We start from the raw sequence: 17,626 nt of genomic DNA on the forward strand, positions 1-17,626 counted from the left end.
CCTGGTTCTCTCTCTCTCTCTCTCTCTCTCTCTCTCTCTCTCTCTCTCTCCTCTCTCCTCTGTCCTCCCTCTTTCTCTCCTCTCTCTCCCTCTCTCCTCTCTCTCCTCTCTCTCCCTCTCTCCCCTCTCCCTCTTTCCCTCTCTCTCTTCCTCCCTCCCTTTCTCCCTCCATCCCTCCCTCCCTCTCTCCCTCTCTCCCTCTCTCCCCTCCCCCCATCTAATATAGTTGCCTTTCTGTTGCTGTGATAAGGCACCATGACCAAGACAATTTATAGAAGGGAAAGATTGAGTTTATTGTTCTAGACAGAGTCCATAATGCCAGGAGAGGCAGAAGTGTCCTGAGCAGAAACCAGAATGATCACATCTTCAAGCAGGCACAAGCAACTAGAAATCTGGCAAGACTTCAAAACTGTCAAAGCCCACCCCCAGTGATGTGCTTCCTCCAGCACCACCAACTGAGGACAAAATGTTCAAATACTTGGAGCTTATGGAAGACATTCTCATTCAAATCACCACAAGGGCTGAACAGTTAAATCAATGAAGAAAATATCGTGTTGGGCTGGAATTAGTATCATCATTATAAATGCATTAAAGACATAAACATGTAATTTATACATACATGTGTATACTTCTGCACATTTTTATACATATCTATATTCATTCATACACACATATCTATGAATATACACAGCTGTGTATATATATGGCACATACCTGTATATGTATTTGCATACATGCATGCGTGCATGCATGTGTGTGTTTACTATCTTCCGAGTGTTGCCCACTGAAAGATCATACAAGTAATAATACTCTTATAGCAACGAGAATATCTAGCACTAGAAAGTGAAGTTCTAACATAATTTTCTACAAAAGATGTATATGGAAATTAGGAGCAAATTTTTTTATCATAGTGAATAGTATTGTTTTCTAATCCACTGAACAAACAAGAAGATTCATGATGATGATTAGCTAATTAATTAAAGGTTATTCCGTATAACAATGCCATCTGACAAATGGAGAGGAATAGTGGATTTGGAGCCAGAACTGTCATTACCCATGCAAAGACAAGCAATACTTATTAAAACTATCGGATTCATGTTGGAAAAGAAGCAGAGTACTCTGAAAGCACCTCTCCACAAATGATGTATGGGCTGAAAACACCAATTCTAGGGTGGACTATCCTGGTAGACCAACACTCACATCAGCAAAATGCAGCACATACACATCATGTCTTCTTCTTGACTAATTCCCTGAAAAAGATGCAATTAACTCTTGTGATTTAATTTCCAAAAATGAACAAAGAGAGTCTTACTGACATCATAAACAAAAATGAAATGCTGAGTAGCTATAATAGATTATAGCTTAATAAGGCATGACAATTCTCAGTCCTGGATGGAATCCCAAATCAAGGAAAACTGCTGTAAGGGATACTTTGATTATGAGAAATAACTTGACTATAAAATACAAATTAGAAATGAGTATTAAGTGCAATTATATCTGTATTATTTCTAAAATGAGTTCTTTGTTCTATAGAAATATGTAACAAAGTATTCAGCAATAACAGAGTATGGTATGTGTAACTGTCTCTCAAATGGATTTCAGGGTAAATCAAACGCACACACTTGCATACTTGTCATTCAACACAGTCCAAAACAGAATGTATGTGTCTTATTATTATCATATTGACGATTATAGTAAGCTGATGGCAAACTAAGATCCCACCTTGACCACATATTGCTCCTCTTCAGCATGAATGATTCACATATGCTTTTTTTTCAAGTGTTTTATTTATTATTTTATATGTAGGAGTGTATTGCTTGCGTGTGTGTAAGTGCACCCTGGTCCTCTACAAGAGCAGTTAGTATCTTTAATCGCTGAGCCATCTCTCCAGTCCCTCAGTTTTTTGTTTTGATTTATTCTGTTTTTTAGAAAAAAAGTGATTTCCAGTTTTTCTTATGCTACACCTTTCATCCAGCAAGGATTTGGTACTTTGTTCTTAGAAATGGGTTTGATCAACTTTGAGGTATAATGCTGTAAATGTATTTGTGTAATGAAATCCTCCAGAACTACACTAGAAGGATCACTTACTGAAATGAAGGATTAGAACTTATTTCCAATGTTTACAAGGAAGAAACTCAACTTTACAATCAGCTTCTTGGTCAGTTGAAGTCATTTTATGACATGTTTATGTGGCAATAGCCAAGCAGAAGATCTTCAAAGAATGACTGACCTCCAAGCCCAGGTCGCAGCCGGTTGTCATAGCCATCAAGAAGGCGATCCAAGATTCTGGTGAAGATGGTGATGTTATCAGTGCTGTCATCAGGAATATCTGGAGCATGCTTGGGAGAGAGTCTGATGCAATGCAGCAAAAAGAAAAGGAAAATAATAGTTCTTAATGGGAAGCAATTACATGACTAACCATTTGAATTACAGAAGATTTTAATAAGTGGACCAAGCAAATTAAATAGCAGTCTATCTTGACCCAAACAGCAAGCAATTCCTATTTGCAACAATAATTGCTTGTGTAGGAAGATAATAGTACTGAACACTTGAGCTCTAACTTCTGCATTTGCTTCAAGTTGTCAAGTACATGTTTCAGCCTCAGTCCCACAGCAGACAAACAGAAGCACAAATCCCAGACAGAATGTGGCCAAGGGTAATACCTGGCAGACATTTAATTGATCCAATTTCATTACATGAATAAACAGGCCTCAAAATAAGAAAAGAAACATTATTACTGAGCACTTATTGCTAGTCTAGCCCAGAGAAACACAAGGGGCATGGGAAAAGGACATGAAACTAAAAGAGGAGACACTATGGATATAGAAGAGGAGCAGAGAAAGTTAGAGATGGAGGTGGGGTAATAAATAACAGAAGGACAACATACACACACCAACATATATATAGAGAGAGAGAGAGAGAAAGAGAGAGAGAGAAATGTCACAATAAAACCAGTTACTTTGCAGAATTAATAAAGCATCTTAAAAACCAAATAGCCTTTGCCCTGCTTATAATACAAGGTTGCTGGTATAATTAAATTACACACATAAGACTTGGAAAAAATTGGTAGTGTGCTTAAAGCGTCTAAGGATATATACATTTGAATATAATAGTTCTACGACATGAGGCCAGAAGTATAGTATCTCTGGTTCTATTAGAAACTAATATATTTTTGTTACTACTAAATAATATATTAAAGCTGACCAGACCAATGTTCCATATCAAGAAGAATCTAAAGTTTTTAATCTATTTGTACCATGGCAGTTTATGTACTCAAATATGTCACTCAAGTATAAATTTCTAGGAAGAACGGAAATGGCATCCTCTCCAGTCAAAAGGCACAAGAAGGCTCCAGCCAGAGAAGCTATGGAGCCTACCTAGTCCAGAATAGGAAAATGAGCGGATTTAGTGGACAGACCACAGAACAAAAATTTGGGGAAACATATACGAACTAGAAAGAGCTTCAGACATTGTCTATTCCAGATGAATTTATACAAGAGAATAGTAAAAAACCCTGAAGGTAACATTAATTAATCTAAGAGTTAAAGACAACTGAGCTACCTGAAAAAGACACTCTTCAACCTATCAAGCTGCCTGCAGGTTGTGCAGTAGACTCCAAGTGTTTAACTTTTGTGAACTGTCACCAATTTGGGGGTGGGCTTTTGGTGATACAGCAGTCTCTGAGTCATTTCTGCTCCAATAAGTAGCCCCTCACCCATACTCCTGTAAGTAACCCCAATAAAATTCTTTAGTTCACCGAGTTGGACTTTGGTGGTATTCTTACTTGGGTCTGTCATTGGTTCTGTTATCTGGGGTGAGAAGATACTTGTTCATGTCTCCCCAGGAAGAGCATCACACAACTGATAAGATTTCCTCCTAGGTGGAGAACCAAATAATGGTTTAATCCAGAAGCCCAATCAGAACCCTCTCTTCAATAACTGAAGTGCAACAAGATACTGTAGTTTCTGTTTATCCAAAGGTCATCTGGGAAAATGGAATCAGTATTTCATTATCGTTGACGACCTGAAAGACCACAGAATTCTTTTTCCCTTCATTTTATGTAAGAGACATCTCAGATACCAATACCAATGGAAGTGTTCAAATAATAAGTCATGCGCTTGTTAAACTGCTGAGACTGATGTACCTCACATCTGTCACCGTTGGTTAGATCAAATATGATAATTTTCCATAAAGAATAAAATGAGGTTACTAATAGCCTATCTGTGCATTCAACAAGTTTAGCCATTTATTTAGGCATAAAAGGAGATTGGTAGCTATTTCAGAGGATTTGAATCAGATAACTAGAGTTGAAATTCTGTCTCTGATTCATTGGATGGCTCATTTCTTTACATGTAAATTAGTATTCTCTACCTTAAGAGGCTTTTGAAGGAAAGAAGTAAATAATAGAATACAAAACTATTTTATAAGTGAGGCTTGTTCCTTAGTTCTTCTCCCCCATCCAAACCCTTGATAATGCAATGAGACGTCTTTAAAGATGTGTACTTTCAGGCTCTGGGGAAAAGTTAAGTTCACTGATCATGTAGAGAATAAGTGCAAGATGTTGGTTCAACCTCATCAAGGATCCCAGCCTGTTTTTGTTCAGGGAAAGCAAGATAGGCACAGCTGCAGAGTTGCTGATGCAGTTCATACAACAACCCAAAGAGAAGAGAAAATTTACTTCATTAAAGGAATGGCAGTTTTCCTAATTCTGCATATCTCCTAGGAGAAAATAGATTTTTCAAAAAATCTAAATTACTGGGCAGACCTTATCTATGCCCTGATCTCCAGGCTTCCATAAATCTGGAGAGTTACCAACCAGAATTCAACTCTGTATACTGACATTCATAGAATCCAATAATGTAGTCCCAATAACAACTTACAACTGTGAATTCCACTACTTCGGTCTTGAATCAGAAATTATAACCAAATCAAATTATTCCAATTTCCAGTGTCTTCCATGTTTTCATTCTCCAAGTTCAGTCTTTTCCATAAGTGAAATTCAAACTAAAGATTTGACCCTAAGGATACTAGTTATATACTGGGATGGTGTGGTGGTTTGAATGAGAAATGTCCCCCATATGTTCAGGCATTTGAACAATTGGTCCCCAATTGGCACCACTGTCTGCGGAGGTTTCACAGGTGCAACCTTGCTGGAGGAAGCATGTCACTGAGGGCGAGCTTTCTACATATAAGCAAAGATGTGATCGCTCAGCTTCCTGTTTGCACTGACTGCTGCCAAGCTTTCCTTGCCATCATGGCTTCCCCTCGGAACCATAAGGCCCAATAAACTCTTCCACAGCAACATAAATTAACTAATACAGACAGTAATTAGAAATACATGCAATCCAATAGCATACATTCTACCACCTTTCCAGAAGCTATTTGATGGGATAAAAAATTAGATTTGGCTAAAATATGCCTATATGATCTGTTATGGTTTGGATATAAAGTGTCCTCCCTCCCAAAAGGTTCTTGTGTTGAAGAGCTGGTCTCTAGCTGGTGTGCTTACTTCATCAATGGAGTCCGCAGCTGAATGTACTATTAGGAACTGGGGTCTACTAGACGAAATAGGTCAGGAGGGCTGTGCCTTTGAAGGGTATATTAATTCCCCTCCCCCTCTTCCTAGCCGTCATGAGATGAGAAGCTGCCTCTTACCATATCCTTCTGCAATGATATTTTGCCTCACCTTTCATGGGCCTAGAAGCAAAGCCAAGTGACCATAGACCGAATCCTCTGAAAATCTGAGCAAGATATATCATATCTCTGTCCTTGAGTATTTTTTTCACAAAGACAAAAAGGTGAGACAAGATCCATCCCAAAAAGACAGCTGTTCTTTCCTTAAATAACTTCCATAGACTGGCAAACCTGAGAAGTCTTGGCTTGAGACACACCCACTCAATATGTGCCCCACCTGTTCACGTTAACTTGTTTTTGTGAGTTTATGTAAAATAAAGCACAGATCCTTCATGCTTCTCAAATACTTGAAAGACACTCTATAAAAACTCACAAAGACTGACAAAAAAATGAACACAAGCTATTAATTCTTAAAGACGTTCCATGAGTCAACATCAAAGTAAATAAAACTTTAGAGCAAAGAGGGAGCTCAAAAGTATGATGCCTCATATTAATGCATTGTGATGATCGAGGTTCTCTTTAAATTGCCTTTCTTCCCATTTGTTTGGAATACACAAGGAAAACTGTTCTACTTTTTTTCCTTGTTCTGGTCTCTAGAAATGTGGGGGTTTTAACTAAATTATAATTTGAGCTTTAGGATTTAGGAAGTGCCCTAAAGTCATCTTAAGAATTAAAAAATGGTCAAGAGGAGACAAGACCCCTTTGAATACTTAACTACTATATGGTATGGATGATAAAACAGCAAGGTGATAGACGTCAGAGATATATCAACTCGGGAGAACTTACACCAACTTCAAATGACTCGTACACAATCCAAAGTTTGCAAAGAACTCAGGGCACGCTCTTCCTCTAAAAGATTGCCATGAGGAGCACACATTTTTCCAAGTGAGACTATTCAAGTCTGCTTCTCATATGTCTTCTGAAAGTCTGTAGCAATAGCATTAATTCATGAGGCCTGTTTCAGCAACATTCTGACAAGAAAACCTTCCTAGTGCAACCTGTAAATGATTTATAACACTGTCTCTTTGGAGAGAAGATTTTTTGACATGAAATTAGGAAACCTACAGTATTGGACATATTCTCCAGCTTACAAGTGTGATCAAAACCCACAAGTGTGATCAAAGCAATGAGCTGGGCGCAAGTACCAAGCCTCTCAATCCACTGTGGAGTCTGAAATTCTCGCACTGAACATTTCTGCAAGTCATCACCTTCACCCAGTGACCAAATTTGACATCATTAAAACTGACATGATGCAATAAGAAGTCACAACATCATCTATGAAGCTTGCTTAAGCATGGTCTCACATACCCATCCTTACCCTGCATCACAAATGCTACATTTCCAGTTCACAAGGGGCAAACGATCAAATGGTATTTTCTATTCCTCCAAGAGCCGTAAGAAAACTGTACTTGCCCTGTCTTAGCAGTCTATTCAGTCATGTGGCTAAGACAATAAGTAGTCAGAGTTTGAAAGATTATTAAATATAAGCTAATGTTTATGTATGGGAAAAGCCCAGCATAGAAGAGAGGAAATGAGTGAACAGTCCCAACCTTAGCTGAGGAACTATTGGCAAATGATGAGTACTGGGAGAGGAAGAGTTGGTTTTCTCTAAGGGAGTGATGTTATATAGGTTGACTAGGCCCCAGCGCATGGACTCACACTGAGGGACATTGAGGGCCACAAACGTGGCTCGATAAGCATACGTATGACATAACACATGAAATCCAGTGGGGCAGTCTGTGGGGGATGTGGATGGGGAAGGGGGATCTAAATATGATCAAGATGTATTGTTTGAAATTCTGAAATTAAAAGGGGGAGGCAAAATAACATACTGTCATGATTAATAACAAGAGAGAAATTACCAGACTGTGGGTTTTATTCTGAGCCTTGTGACTGCCTAGCTGCGTGAACTTTGGCAAGTTACTTGACCTCTTTGTCTCCATATCTTTTTCTGTAAAATAGGATAACAGAATCATCTGGCTAACCGTTTTGTTATAAGTATTGCATTCAAATGAACATATTTAAAGCACTTAGAATACTGTTTTATGTGTTGCAAAATATATTCACATATAGGCTTTAAATTAGCGTGATGGGATAAAATAACTGTAAATAAGCATAAAATGTCAAACTGAGTTTCCAAAAAATGAACTGTAAGCCAGACATGTTGGCGCATGTTTGTAATCCCAGCATTAAAAGTGTAAGACAGGAGATTTTAATACTGAAGTCAGCCTACACCACATAGCAAGTGTGAGGCCAGCCTGGGTTACACGGAAAGACCTTATCTATGAAAAAGAAGAAAACAAATAGAATCAGGCATGGTGATATACACACCAGAAATTCCAGCACTTAGAAGGCTGAGGCAAGAAGATTACAAGATGAAAGGCTGCCTGGGATACATAGTGAGACCCTGTTTCAGAACAAGCCCCTTCAATTCTAACTAGGTAACAAGAGCTAGAGTAGTATCCAGTTTGAAGCAGTGTCTGTTAAACCATATTATGTCAGAAGAAGACTTCAAAGAAATGAAAGTTAGCACATGCAGGAAGGTAACCATGGAGTTGATCTGAGAGCTGTTGGGTGTAGATGTAAGGGGAACATAAAAGGCCCTATAACTGGTAAGCATTAAAAGAAAGTAGGCTTCAGCTCAGTGTAGCAAACACTTACACACCCCTTGACCTATGCTCTATGCTAGTGATGTAGCTTATTACTGACAAAAACTAGTCCAATCATCAAGCATAATGCAGAAAGCATTCATGCAGAGACTGAGAGATTAGCACTGAAATTACCTCAGGTTTCACATCAGGATTTAGAAATTTAAGATTTGAAAATTCAATGCTAAAAGTATTGATGTTCGTATCCAAGTACTAACCAGGCTCAAGCCTGCTTAGCTTCTGTGATCAGATGAGATCAGGTGGTTTTTAGGGTGGTAAAACTTGAAGTAACTGCAGAAGTCAAGAAAGCAGAAAGAAACCATGGTGGCAAGGAATAAGAAGAGGCTCTAGAGATGGGGATAGTGGGGCACAGCTGCTACCAAAAGGGAAATGGGGAAAATGGGAACTTTAACTGGGGAGGGAAGAAGGTGGGCAAAACAGAGGAAGAAGGATGAAGGAGAGATTAATGACAATAAGGATGTCTGGAAAGTCCATAAGGAAACATAGTATTAGTTTACTTAAAAATACAAATTTAGGGGCTGGAGAGATAGCTCAGTGGTTAAGAACACTAACTGCTCTTACAGAAGACCTAGGTTCAAATCCCAGCACCCACATGGTAGCTAACAACCATCTGTAACTCCAGTTCCAGGGGAATCTGATGCCCACTTCTGACCTCCACAGGCACAGCACGACATGGGCGCACTTACGTACATGCAGGAATAATACTCACAAACATAAAATAAAACTAACAAATCAAAAAATACGTATGTAGAGCCAGGTGTGCTGGCACAGGCCTTTAATCTCAGCAATTTGGAGGCAGAAGTAGGTGACATCTACATAACAAGTTCCAGGCGAGCTGGAGCTACAGGGAGCCCTTGTCTCAAAAAATCATATATACGATTTAACTATCAGATCCTGGTGGGCAACCAATAGCAATGGCAATAGCCACAGCCAGTATTGCTTGAGGGTTTACAAGACCCCCTTGGTCAACAACTCCAAAAGAGGGAGCCCATTCATGGCATTTGGCTTTTTATTTTCTGGTCTATGGTGTCTGGTATGGCTGTTATTCTCCCATTATAGGGTAATTCCATTAAACTATAATATATGTAAGTTTCTACAGTAGTATGTTTCTATGTGATTTTTTCAAAAGACCTTCGGTATTAGTTATTTCCTCCCCATACTCCCTTGTCTACCTGGCTACCCTGTAGTAACCAACCACTTATTGGGTTTAATACAGACTTCACAAGATGGAGTCCATAAGTAGCCCTTTTAGCAGAGCCAAAAACCTGTGGCTTCACAGTTCATAGGCCATAGAGGAGAAATTATGACTATTATTCTACTAAATTCACATAGTTTTAAGCCAACTCCTAATGGCCTACTCTTAAGCCCATAGATTAGTGTATCTCTCAGCCTTCATCAGAGAAGTGTCTTTTTGCACCAGATGGTGATTAACTCAGAGACCCCAAACTGGCCAACCTGCAGAGAATAAGAGACTGCAGAGTCTTCAGCACAAAACAAACATGCGTATCACATCCTCGCCTCCCAAGACTAAGGGAACATTGCAGAGGAGGGGACAGAAAGATTGTAAGATCCAGAGGTGGGAGATGAACAAGGAAACCATGTTGTCTGGACAACAGAGGGCAGTTGCACAGTTTTCTTTATGGTTTGTGATTCCTGGTAGGTTGACCAGGCTCCAAGGGATGGACCCACACCCAAGACCGTTTGGAGAACACAGATTAGACCCAATAGGACTTTAAAATGTGATAATAGAGGACATAAAGCTGGGGGAGGCAGCAAGGTGTGGGTGGAGATGGAGGAGGGGATCTGAATATGATAAAAAATGTATTGTATGAAATTCTCAAAGACTCAATAAAAATATTTAAAAAATACATGTACAATATGTGTGCATGTACCCATAGGCTATCTAACAAAAACCAGAGTTCCACACATGTAAAATTTCATTCCAGTTTTTACCTGGGGCAGGGGGTGGGGGGTTGTTCCAAGAGACTCACAAGACAATATAGGCTGTTACCATTGCCCTTGGTTGTCTCCCAGAAGCTGAAGGTAAGACCATATAGCTAAAGACATCACACATTTCAGACACAGAACTTAGAGGAATCAAGATGAACCTGGCCTGAATGCCTCCTCCCCGAGGAAGTGCTCCCATAGCATCAGAAAATACCATGCAAACTGCCAAGGGAGGAAAGAAATTAACCATCATACCTAGCTGTAAAGCCTATGAGTCACAACAATGGCGAGCTGAGGAAAATATCCCTAATGGTGCAATAGTGGCATTTTTACCTTAAGAGTAACCAACAGCTATCTAATTGGACTTAAATCACTCTCATTGGGAGTGAACTCACAGGTGGCACTATAAACAGAGCCAAATACACATGGCTGGAGAGGAATAGATCCTAGAGAAAACCCTATCTCTGTCATATCCCTAGACAAATGAAATTTCTTACCATATGCTAAGTATGGATCCTTATATTTACAGACAGGTATACTGTACACCACTCATCAAAGAAGCTTCTTTTTGCGACAGATGGAGGCTACTGCAGAAACCTACAACTGGTCAGACACAGAGAACATACGTCTGAGAGATGTCCAGCCCAAGATGACATATCTACAGTGGAACTTCTACACCTAAGGCTCATGGAACATAGTGGAACGAGGGGCAGAGAGAAAACTAGTGCATCCCTCAACTCTCACCAGTGAAGTTTCCTTATACAACAGAGTGTGATGCACACAGAGGCCACAAATGGCCAAGTTTTAAAGAATAAGAGACTTCAGAGTATGTGTCTCTTGATAGGAGTCCTGTATCAAACCTCTCCCACCCATGGCTTAGGGTCCATTATGGAAAAGGGAGTGGAAAGATGATAAGAACCAGGGTTGTTCCATGAACAGAGGGACACAGAGGCTTTCAGGACACTGGAAGCTTGTACATAGAACTTGTAGCAATGGTGGCATCAAGCACAGGACCCATGCCAATTCAGTCAGACAAGGGCCCAGAGTGGAGCAAGGGAAATGGATGGTGGTTGGCCTTAGTCTGGGAACTGTTGGAGATTGATCACTACTGGGTGAGGGAGAGTAGGCAATATCAACGATCTGTAGAAAGGTGGCTAGACTCCAGTGGATGAATATAAATCGAAGGACACATGGGTACAAAAGCTTGACTGCATAGGACTTAACATGTGCATGTGTGTGCATTTGCCTATGGAGGCCGAAAGAGAACATCGGATCCCTTGGAGCTGGAGTTATATGTGGTTGTGAGCCATGTGATGTAGGTGATGAGAATCAAATTCAGATCCTCCACAAGAGCAATATGAACACTTAACTGCTGAGCCTTTGCTCCAGTCCTGAGAAAATAAGTTTTAAGATGAATACACTTACACAAACCTTCCATACAATGACACCAAGTCAGGCTATATATGTGGTAAAAAATTAATAACCTCCCTCGCCATCTCTTCTTCAATTCACAGTTGTCAATCAACCATCACCACTGTCATGACCATATGTTCTTTTTTTCAAAATTATGTGTATGCATGTGTGTCTGTGTGTGGGCATATGTGTTTACGAGTGTATTACTTACATGTGTGTAAGTGCACCCGTGTAAGGCAATGCCCACAGAGGTCAGAAGAGGGTGTCAGATCAGATCCCCTGGAACTGGAGTCACAGATGGTTGTTAGCCACCATGTGAGTGTTGGGAACTGAACCTGGGTCCTCTGTAGGAGCAGTCAGTGCTCTTAACCACTGAGCCATCTCTGCAGCCCAACATATACCATGGATTATTTTGAACTTGAAAGAAAATAAAGAAGAAAATGTATCTATTCCAGGCAGAATTTCTTGGCCACATATCTAACATAATTGCTAAAATACTTGGCTATCTGTTTTTCTGAGCACTACCAGGATGTTGGAAAGCAATATAAACAGGAAAGGTGACAACACAAAGGTGGGAGATAAAAATAAATAGCAGCTGTAGGATAAATATAATAAGCGTTCCTTCTGAGAATCAAAATTTACTGAGAATAAGAACTATTCTTTCAAAATCATTGTTTAGGACTATAAAAATTATGTAATACACTTTTAGAAACCTTATCCTCCAAGTTAAGATTAAAAAGATTTCACACTTAGAGATAAAGTTCACTCATTTAGAACTTCTACCATATTAGAATATCTATCATGGTTCAATGAAATAAGACTTATGAGGAATTAATAAAAACAAATTGGTTTAATTTTCCATGTTGGAAGCACAAACAAAAAGAAATGCTTATGGCAAGATTTTAAGAACACATGAGTCTAGTTATGTATGTATGTATGTACGCCTCAACCCTGAGATTACTGTAAAAAAAGCTATAAAAGTGGAAAGAGACAGTGTGCATTAAGATACTCTTACAAAAATAATGAAGAATAAATTCTATATTTCCAAGAATATGAGAAATAGCCAAATGTAAAGAAAATTAAAAAGGCAATACCAAGGAACAGAAAATGGATATAAGTCATACTCAGAAAGATAAATGTTAGTAGTATTCTTTCATACATGGAATCTTGATTTAAAAAAAAATACATGAAAGTCGAAAGTATTGTTTGCGAAGAGGAAGGATACCAGAAAGCACGGTAAAGGCATACATGCAACTGTCATGAATAATTCCTTTATTAATAAATGCTAATAAAGCAAAAGGTAAAAATAAAGGAAAAAGAATATATATTTTCAAATAAAAACAATATTCTGTGTAATACTAATATATTTAAATCCTAAGGTGTGATTTATAGCAGGAAGAAGATAAGAGTTTGGTTTAAAAGAAGTTGAAGTACGCTGAAAAACACAGAGTCTGAAGGCAGGAAGACCAGGACTTAAGGTTAAAAAGGTGAGTGGAGGCCTTTTAAAACCATGTTTACGAGTTCTGATTTTTATTCTAGAGACAAGAAGGTGACATAAAGTTCTCCAAATGAGGTAGGTATGTTTCAATATGCATCATAGAAGGAAGACGGTTACAGAATACAGGTGAACAAGGCAAGACTTTAAGAAGTAACCTAATCAGAGGACCGTGCAGTCCCATCAGAGACAGAAAAGCAAAGATACTAAAGCACAGCAGTCATTGAAGAAGTATGGGTAGGAAAGTAACAAAAGAGTTGAGGCATTTTCTAGAAGGAAGATATTTAAGGTGGTAGATTCATAATCATGTTTAAATGCTAGATGGTCAAATCCAAAAACAGGAGATCAGGTTGAAAATATAAGAGAAAAGAAAAACCTGATATTAAAATAGTAGAGAAACTTGCTTTTTATGATATCGCAATAGGAACTTTCAAAAGATCTAGGGAGTTATCTAAGAAGACCTTTGAGCTTTTTTTTCTACCTTGACAGTCTGAGATAATAATTTTTCCCAAATACAATGTAATATATAAGCATCAGAGACCATAGTATTTGAGGTCCTCAGGAAAATTCTATAGGGAAGCATTCATAACATTTGTCTTTTGATTCAAGGATTAAGCTTTCTTACCCGCCAATGTCTTGCTTCACAAAGTCCCCTGGTTCTTGTCGTCTTGATTCCCCTTGGCCAGTGGTTCCAGGCAGAATATTAATCAGGAAAAGAAGTGCAACTCTGGTCATGTACAAGTGCCACATTTGTGGGATTATCATCTTCCTAGGCAGGAACTTCAGGAGAGACTGTGAGATGCGCAGTACAAGGGAAGGGGGAGAAAATAAAGGAAAAAGGACTTTAAAGGGTTTAGAACAACTTAACTTCCCTAGTATCCAGCTACTTCATGTTTCCAAGCTTAGACATGCCATGAAAACTTACTTCCAATATACACTTCATCTGTATACATCAGACTCTTTCCAGAAAAGATGGCAAAGGAACAATAAAGAGCACTTCAAAGTGAGTCGCCAGGATACTTACGTTACAACTCCCATGTCTATCCTTGGCTTCATGTATGAACTTAAAAATCCCCTCAACCTCTAGATCACATCTACATAATATCATGCAAGTGCTATACATCACTGCTATAGTATGTTGCTGAGGGGACGGTGAAAATTATCTGCACACATTCGCACAGACATGATATTTCTTAATATTTTCAGTCTGTTTGGTTTAGTCTGTGGGGAATGTCTGCACATATTCAGCACAGATGTGATTTTTAAAAATATTTTCAATCTGTGGTGGATTGAATCTGAGGATCCAGAACTTGCCAATACAGAGGGCTTACTGCATAAGTAATGCATGGCAGAGTGCCTGGCAAATAACGGGTTCTTTTAGAATAGCAAATAGATGAATGAATGTTACCATGACAAAAGTAGAACCTTAAATAAAGTAAGATGCTACAAAGAATGGAGTGCAGTCACCTCCCAGACCAAGAGGCTACTGAGCACCACCAAATACTAGCTGTATTCAGCTTTAAAGACCTCCGTTTTCAATAAAAATTATAGATATTAATATACGTACTGTGAAAAATAAATACCATAACATATACAACATGCTAAGACTCATTGCCAGGATGAGTACACTGACAGATCCTGTCCAAATACAAATTGATCTCATGAACATTTCAGAAACTGCAATGTATCCAACACAGATAACAGTCAAAGCTTCTCCTGCAGCTTCTAAGAATGCTTTATTTTGGAAAACCAGAATACAATATTTTGCTGACCAACTCCTCCATTTGGATAATATGACGCAACATCTACCAGAACTTTCCCAAAACAAAGGTATGTGAAGTGTTGTTTGCCAGATACTACAGACCAAACTGCCATTTCTTTGCTTCCACTTGTCACCAGTTTCCTCTAAGGCCACATAATTTTACTTAGCCTCAAAGCACTGTCATTTCTGAACAGTTTTGGAACTATAAACTTGTTAGTTCCAATCAGGTGACCAAGCAGTTAAAAAGAGGTCATCAGGGCTGGAGAAATGGTTCAGCGGTGAAGAGCACTTGCAGAGGACCCGGGTTTGATTCCCAACAGCCATATAGAAGCAAACAACCATCCATAACTCCAGTTCCAGGGGATCTGACACCCTCTTCTGATGTCTGTGGGCACTGCACAACATGGGTGCACTTACACACATGTACGCAAACACTCATACACATGAAATAAAAATAATAAAATATTTTTTAAAAGAAGAAGTCATTAGTAAAAACAGAAGTGATAGATCAAGGAAGGTCTTCTCACTCATATTTGAAATCGAATTACTGTCTAGTCCAGGTACATACATTGATTTTTCTCCTCCATTCTCTACATTCAAAGTATCTGTTTCTTCTGTTGAATTCAATACAGATTGTGAAAATGACCATTTCTCCCTCTTTTCTCAAATGCAATAGTTTATTTTTTTATTTTGAGAATTTCATACATGAGTATTGCCTTTGCATTATTTCCATTCCATCCAGTCTCCCACCAACTTCTCCCATGCTCCCCTATTTCCTGTCAATTCATTGTCCCTTTTTATTACTTTTACATCTACATAGATACATCTAGAAATATACCTATATGCAGATATGTACATATATCTGTATATCTCTACGTGTGTCTGTGTGTGTGTAAAATGAACTGAGTCCATTAAATGGTGTTCTTGTGTACCTGTGTTTAGAAATGTACATTTGGAATTACCCAACTTCTCAGCACCCTAATCCTTCTTTTATTACTCTAAGCCATCACCTCGTATCTCCATGACTGTGGTCAATGGCTGCTATGAATAGGGTTTTTATTTTTCTCACCAAAACGCATATTGAGGTGAGGTACACTGTGACACTATTTGGAGGTGTGTCTTTCACAAATGAATCAATAGTGTGTTTCATTCATGGGATTGCTTTAGCTGAGAGCAGACTGCTACAAAGGGAGCCCACCCTCGCACTATCCCTCCTCTACACACAACCCATTTGCCTTAGGCTTTCCAACATGGCCTTAAGCAGTAGGAGGCCTCCATGAGAAGCTGAACAGATCCTCACACCTTGCTCCAGAATTTCCCAGCTCCAGAACCGTGCTAGTCATTAAGCCTCTTCTTTTCTTTAGGTCACGCAGTCTCTGGTGTTCTATTTGTCCTGCATTAGCAGCAGAAAATGAACTGAGACAAGGGCTTGATTTGTCCCTGTGCTTCCACTTTTGCCCCTTTGTAGTCCATTGTCCGCAGTGTAATCAGAAAGACATTTTGTCATAAACCAGTCAGATTGTATCACCCGTTCTCAAACTTGGACAGTGTAATTGCATTGGCTCCAAAGTGCTTGCTGTGATTTTAAACATCAACATGATTTCACTACTGGCTCCTGCTGGAATCTCAGCTCTTTCTGTTCTCACTCTTCCCTACACTACACCACACTTGCTTTCCTGATTCCTGACTCTGGTTTCAGGTCCATTGCTCCGTGGTCTTCATCCTATCATAATATTCTTCCGTTTATCAATTTGGATCACTCTCTCACTGTACTTAAATGCAAAACTTCATTTTCCTCCATTTTTTTCCTCTACCCATATGTCCAGCTTCGTTTCATTGGTAAGATATGTCATTGCCTAAAATAACATTATACATTTATTTTCTTTTTCAAAAATATTTTTAATTTATTTTATGCATATGAGTGTATTGCCTGCATGTGTGTAAGTGTACCTCTGTAGTGCAATGCCTGTGGAGTTCAGAAGAGGGCATCGGATCCCCTGGAACTGGAGTTACTGACAATTGTTACTTGCCACGTGGGTGTTGGGAATCGAACCTGGGTCCTCTGAAAGAGCAGTCAGTGCTCTTAACCACTGAGCAGCCATCTCTCCAGCCCCTACATTTATTTCTTTAATGTCTGTTTCTCCTACTAAATATGAACCTCATTATTGTAGGACTTCATCTTCACCTCTAGGCTATTGACCAGTGCCTGGCACATAGTAGCTACTCAGTAAAATATCTGTTGAGAAAAAAGAGCGAATATTATCCTGAGTTTATGGCTACACAACTCTGACCATCATTTTCTACTCAGAGGTATTATTGAGACAGTCTTCCCTTTTTTTTTAATATGCATGAACATTTTTTTATTTTAATTAAAAGAAGCATTTCATTACAACAGCATTAACCTATTCAATAACATTTTTCTGAGCTAGGGTACATCTCTTTCAAAATTGGCTGTACATTTCTAGGTTTACAGATGAATTATTACGCTTATATAATCTTTTACTCATTATAAACTCTATAAGACATAAAAGATCAGTTAGTGGGGCTAGCAGGATGACTCAGCAGTAAAGATACCTGCTACCATGCCTGATGACCTGAGTTCTATCCCCAGGACCCATGTGGTAGAAGAAGAGAATCAGCTCTCACAAGTTGTCCTCTAACTCCACACGTGGGCCATGACACGGGCACATACACATACACACACAC

General features: G+C 39.0%; 1 protein-coding gene across 2 annotated transcripts in view; it reads right to left on the bottom strand.

Annotated features, from left to right (window-relative positions):
* The window catches only part of Gabra3 (gamma-aminobutyric acid type A receptor alpha3 subunit), a 225,990-nt gene that overhangs the window by 117,014 nt on the left and 91,350 nt on the right, over positions 1–17,626 (bottom strand). For both annotated transcript variants that reach the window (XM_008829498.2, XM_029561816.1), the window contains exons 2-3: positions 13,784–13,950; positions 2,231–2,352 (exon numbers count right to left, since the gene is read on the bottom strand). In XM_008829498.2, coding sequence (XP_008827720.1) covers positions 2,231–2,352; positions 13,784–13,923 — 262 coding nt within the window. In that variant the 5' untranslated portion in view covers positions 13,924–13,950. The remainder of the gene's footprint in view (positions 1–2,230; positions 2,353–13,783; positions 13,951–17,626) is intronic.

The sequence above is a fragment of the Nannospalax galili genome, unplaced genomic scaffold, assembly GCF_000622305.1.
Source record: "Nannospalax galili isolate Female #2095 unplaced genomic scaffold, S.galili_v1.0 scaffold513, whole genome shotgun sequence".
NCBI lineage: Eukaryota > Metazoa > Chordata > Mammalia > Rodentia > Spalacidae > Nannospalax > Nannospalax galili.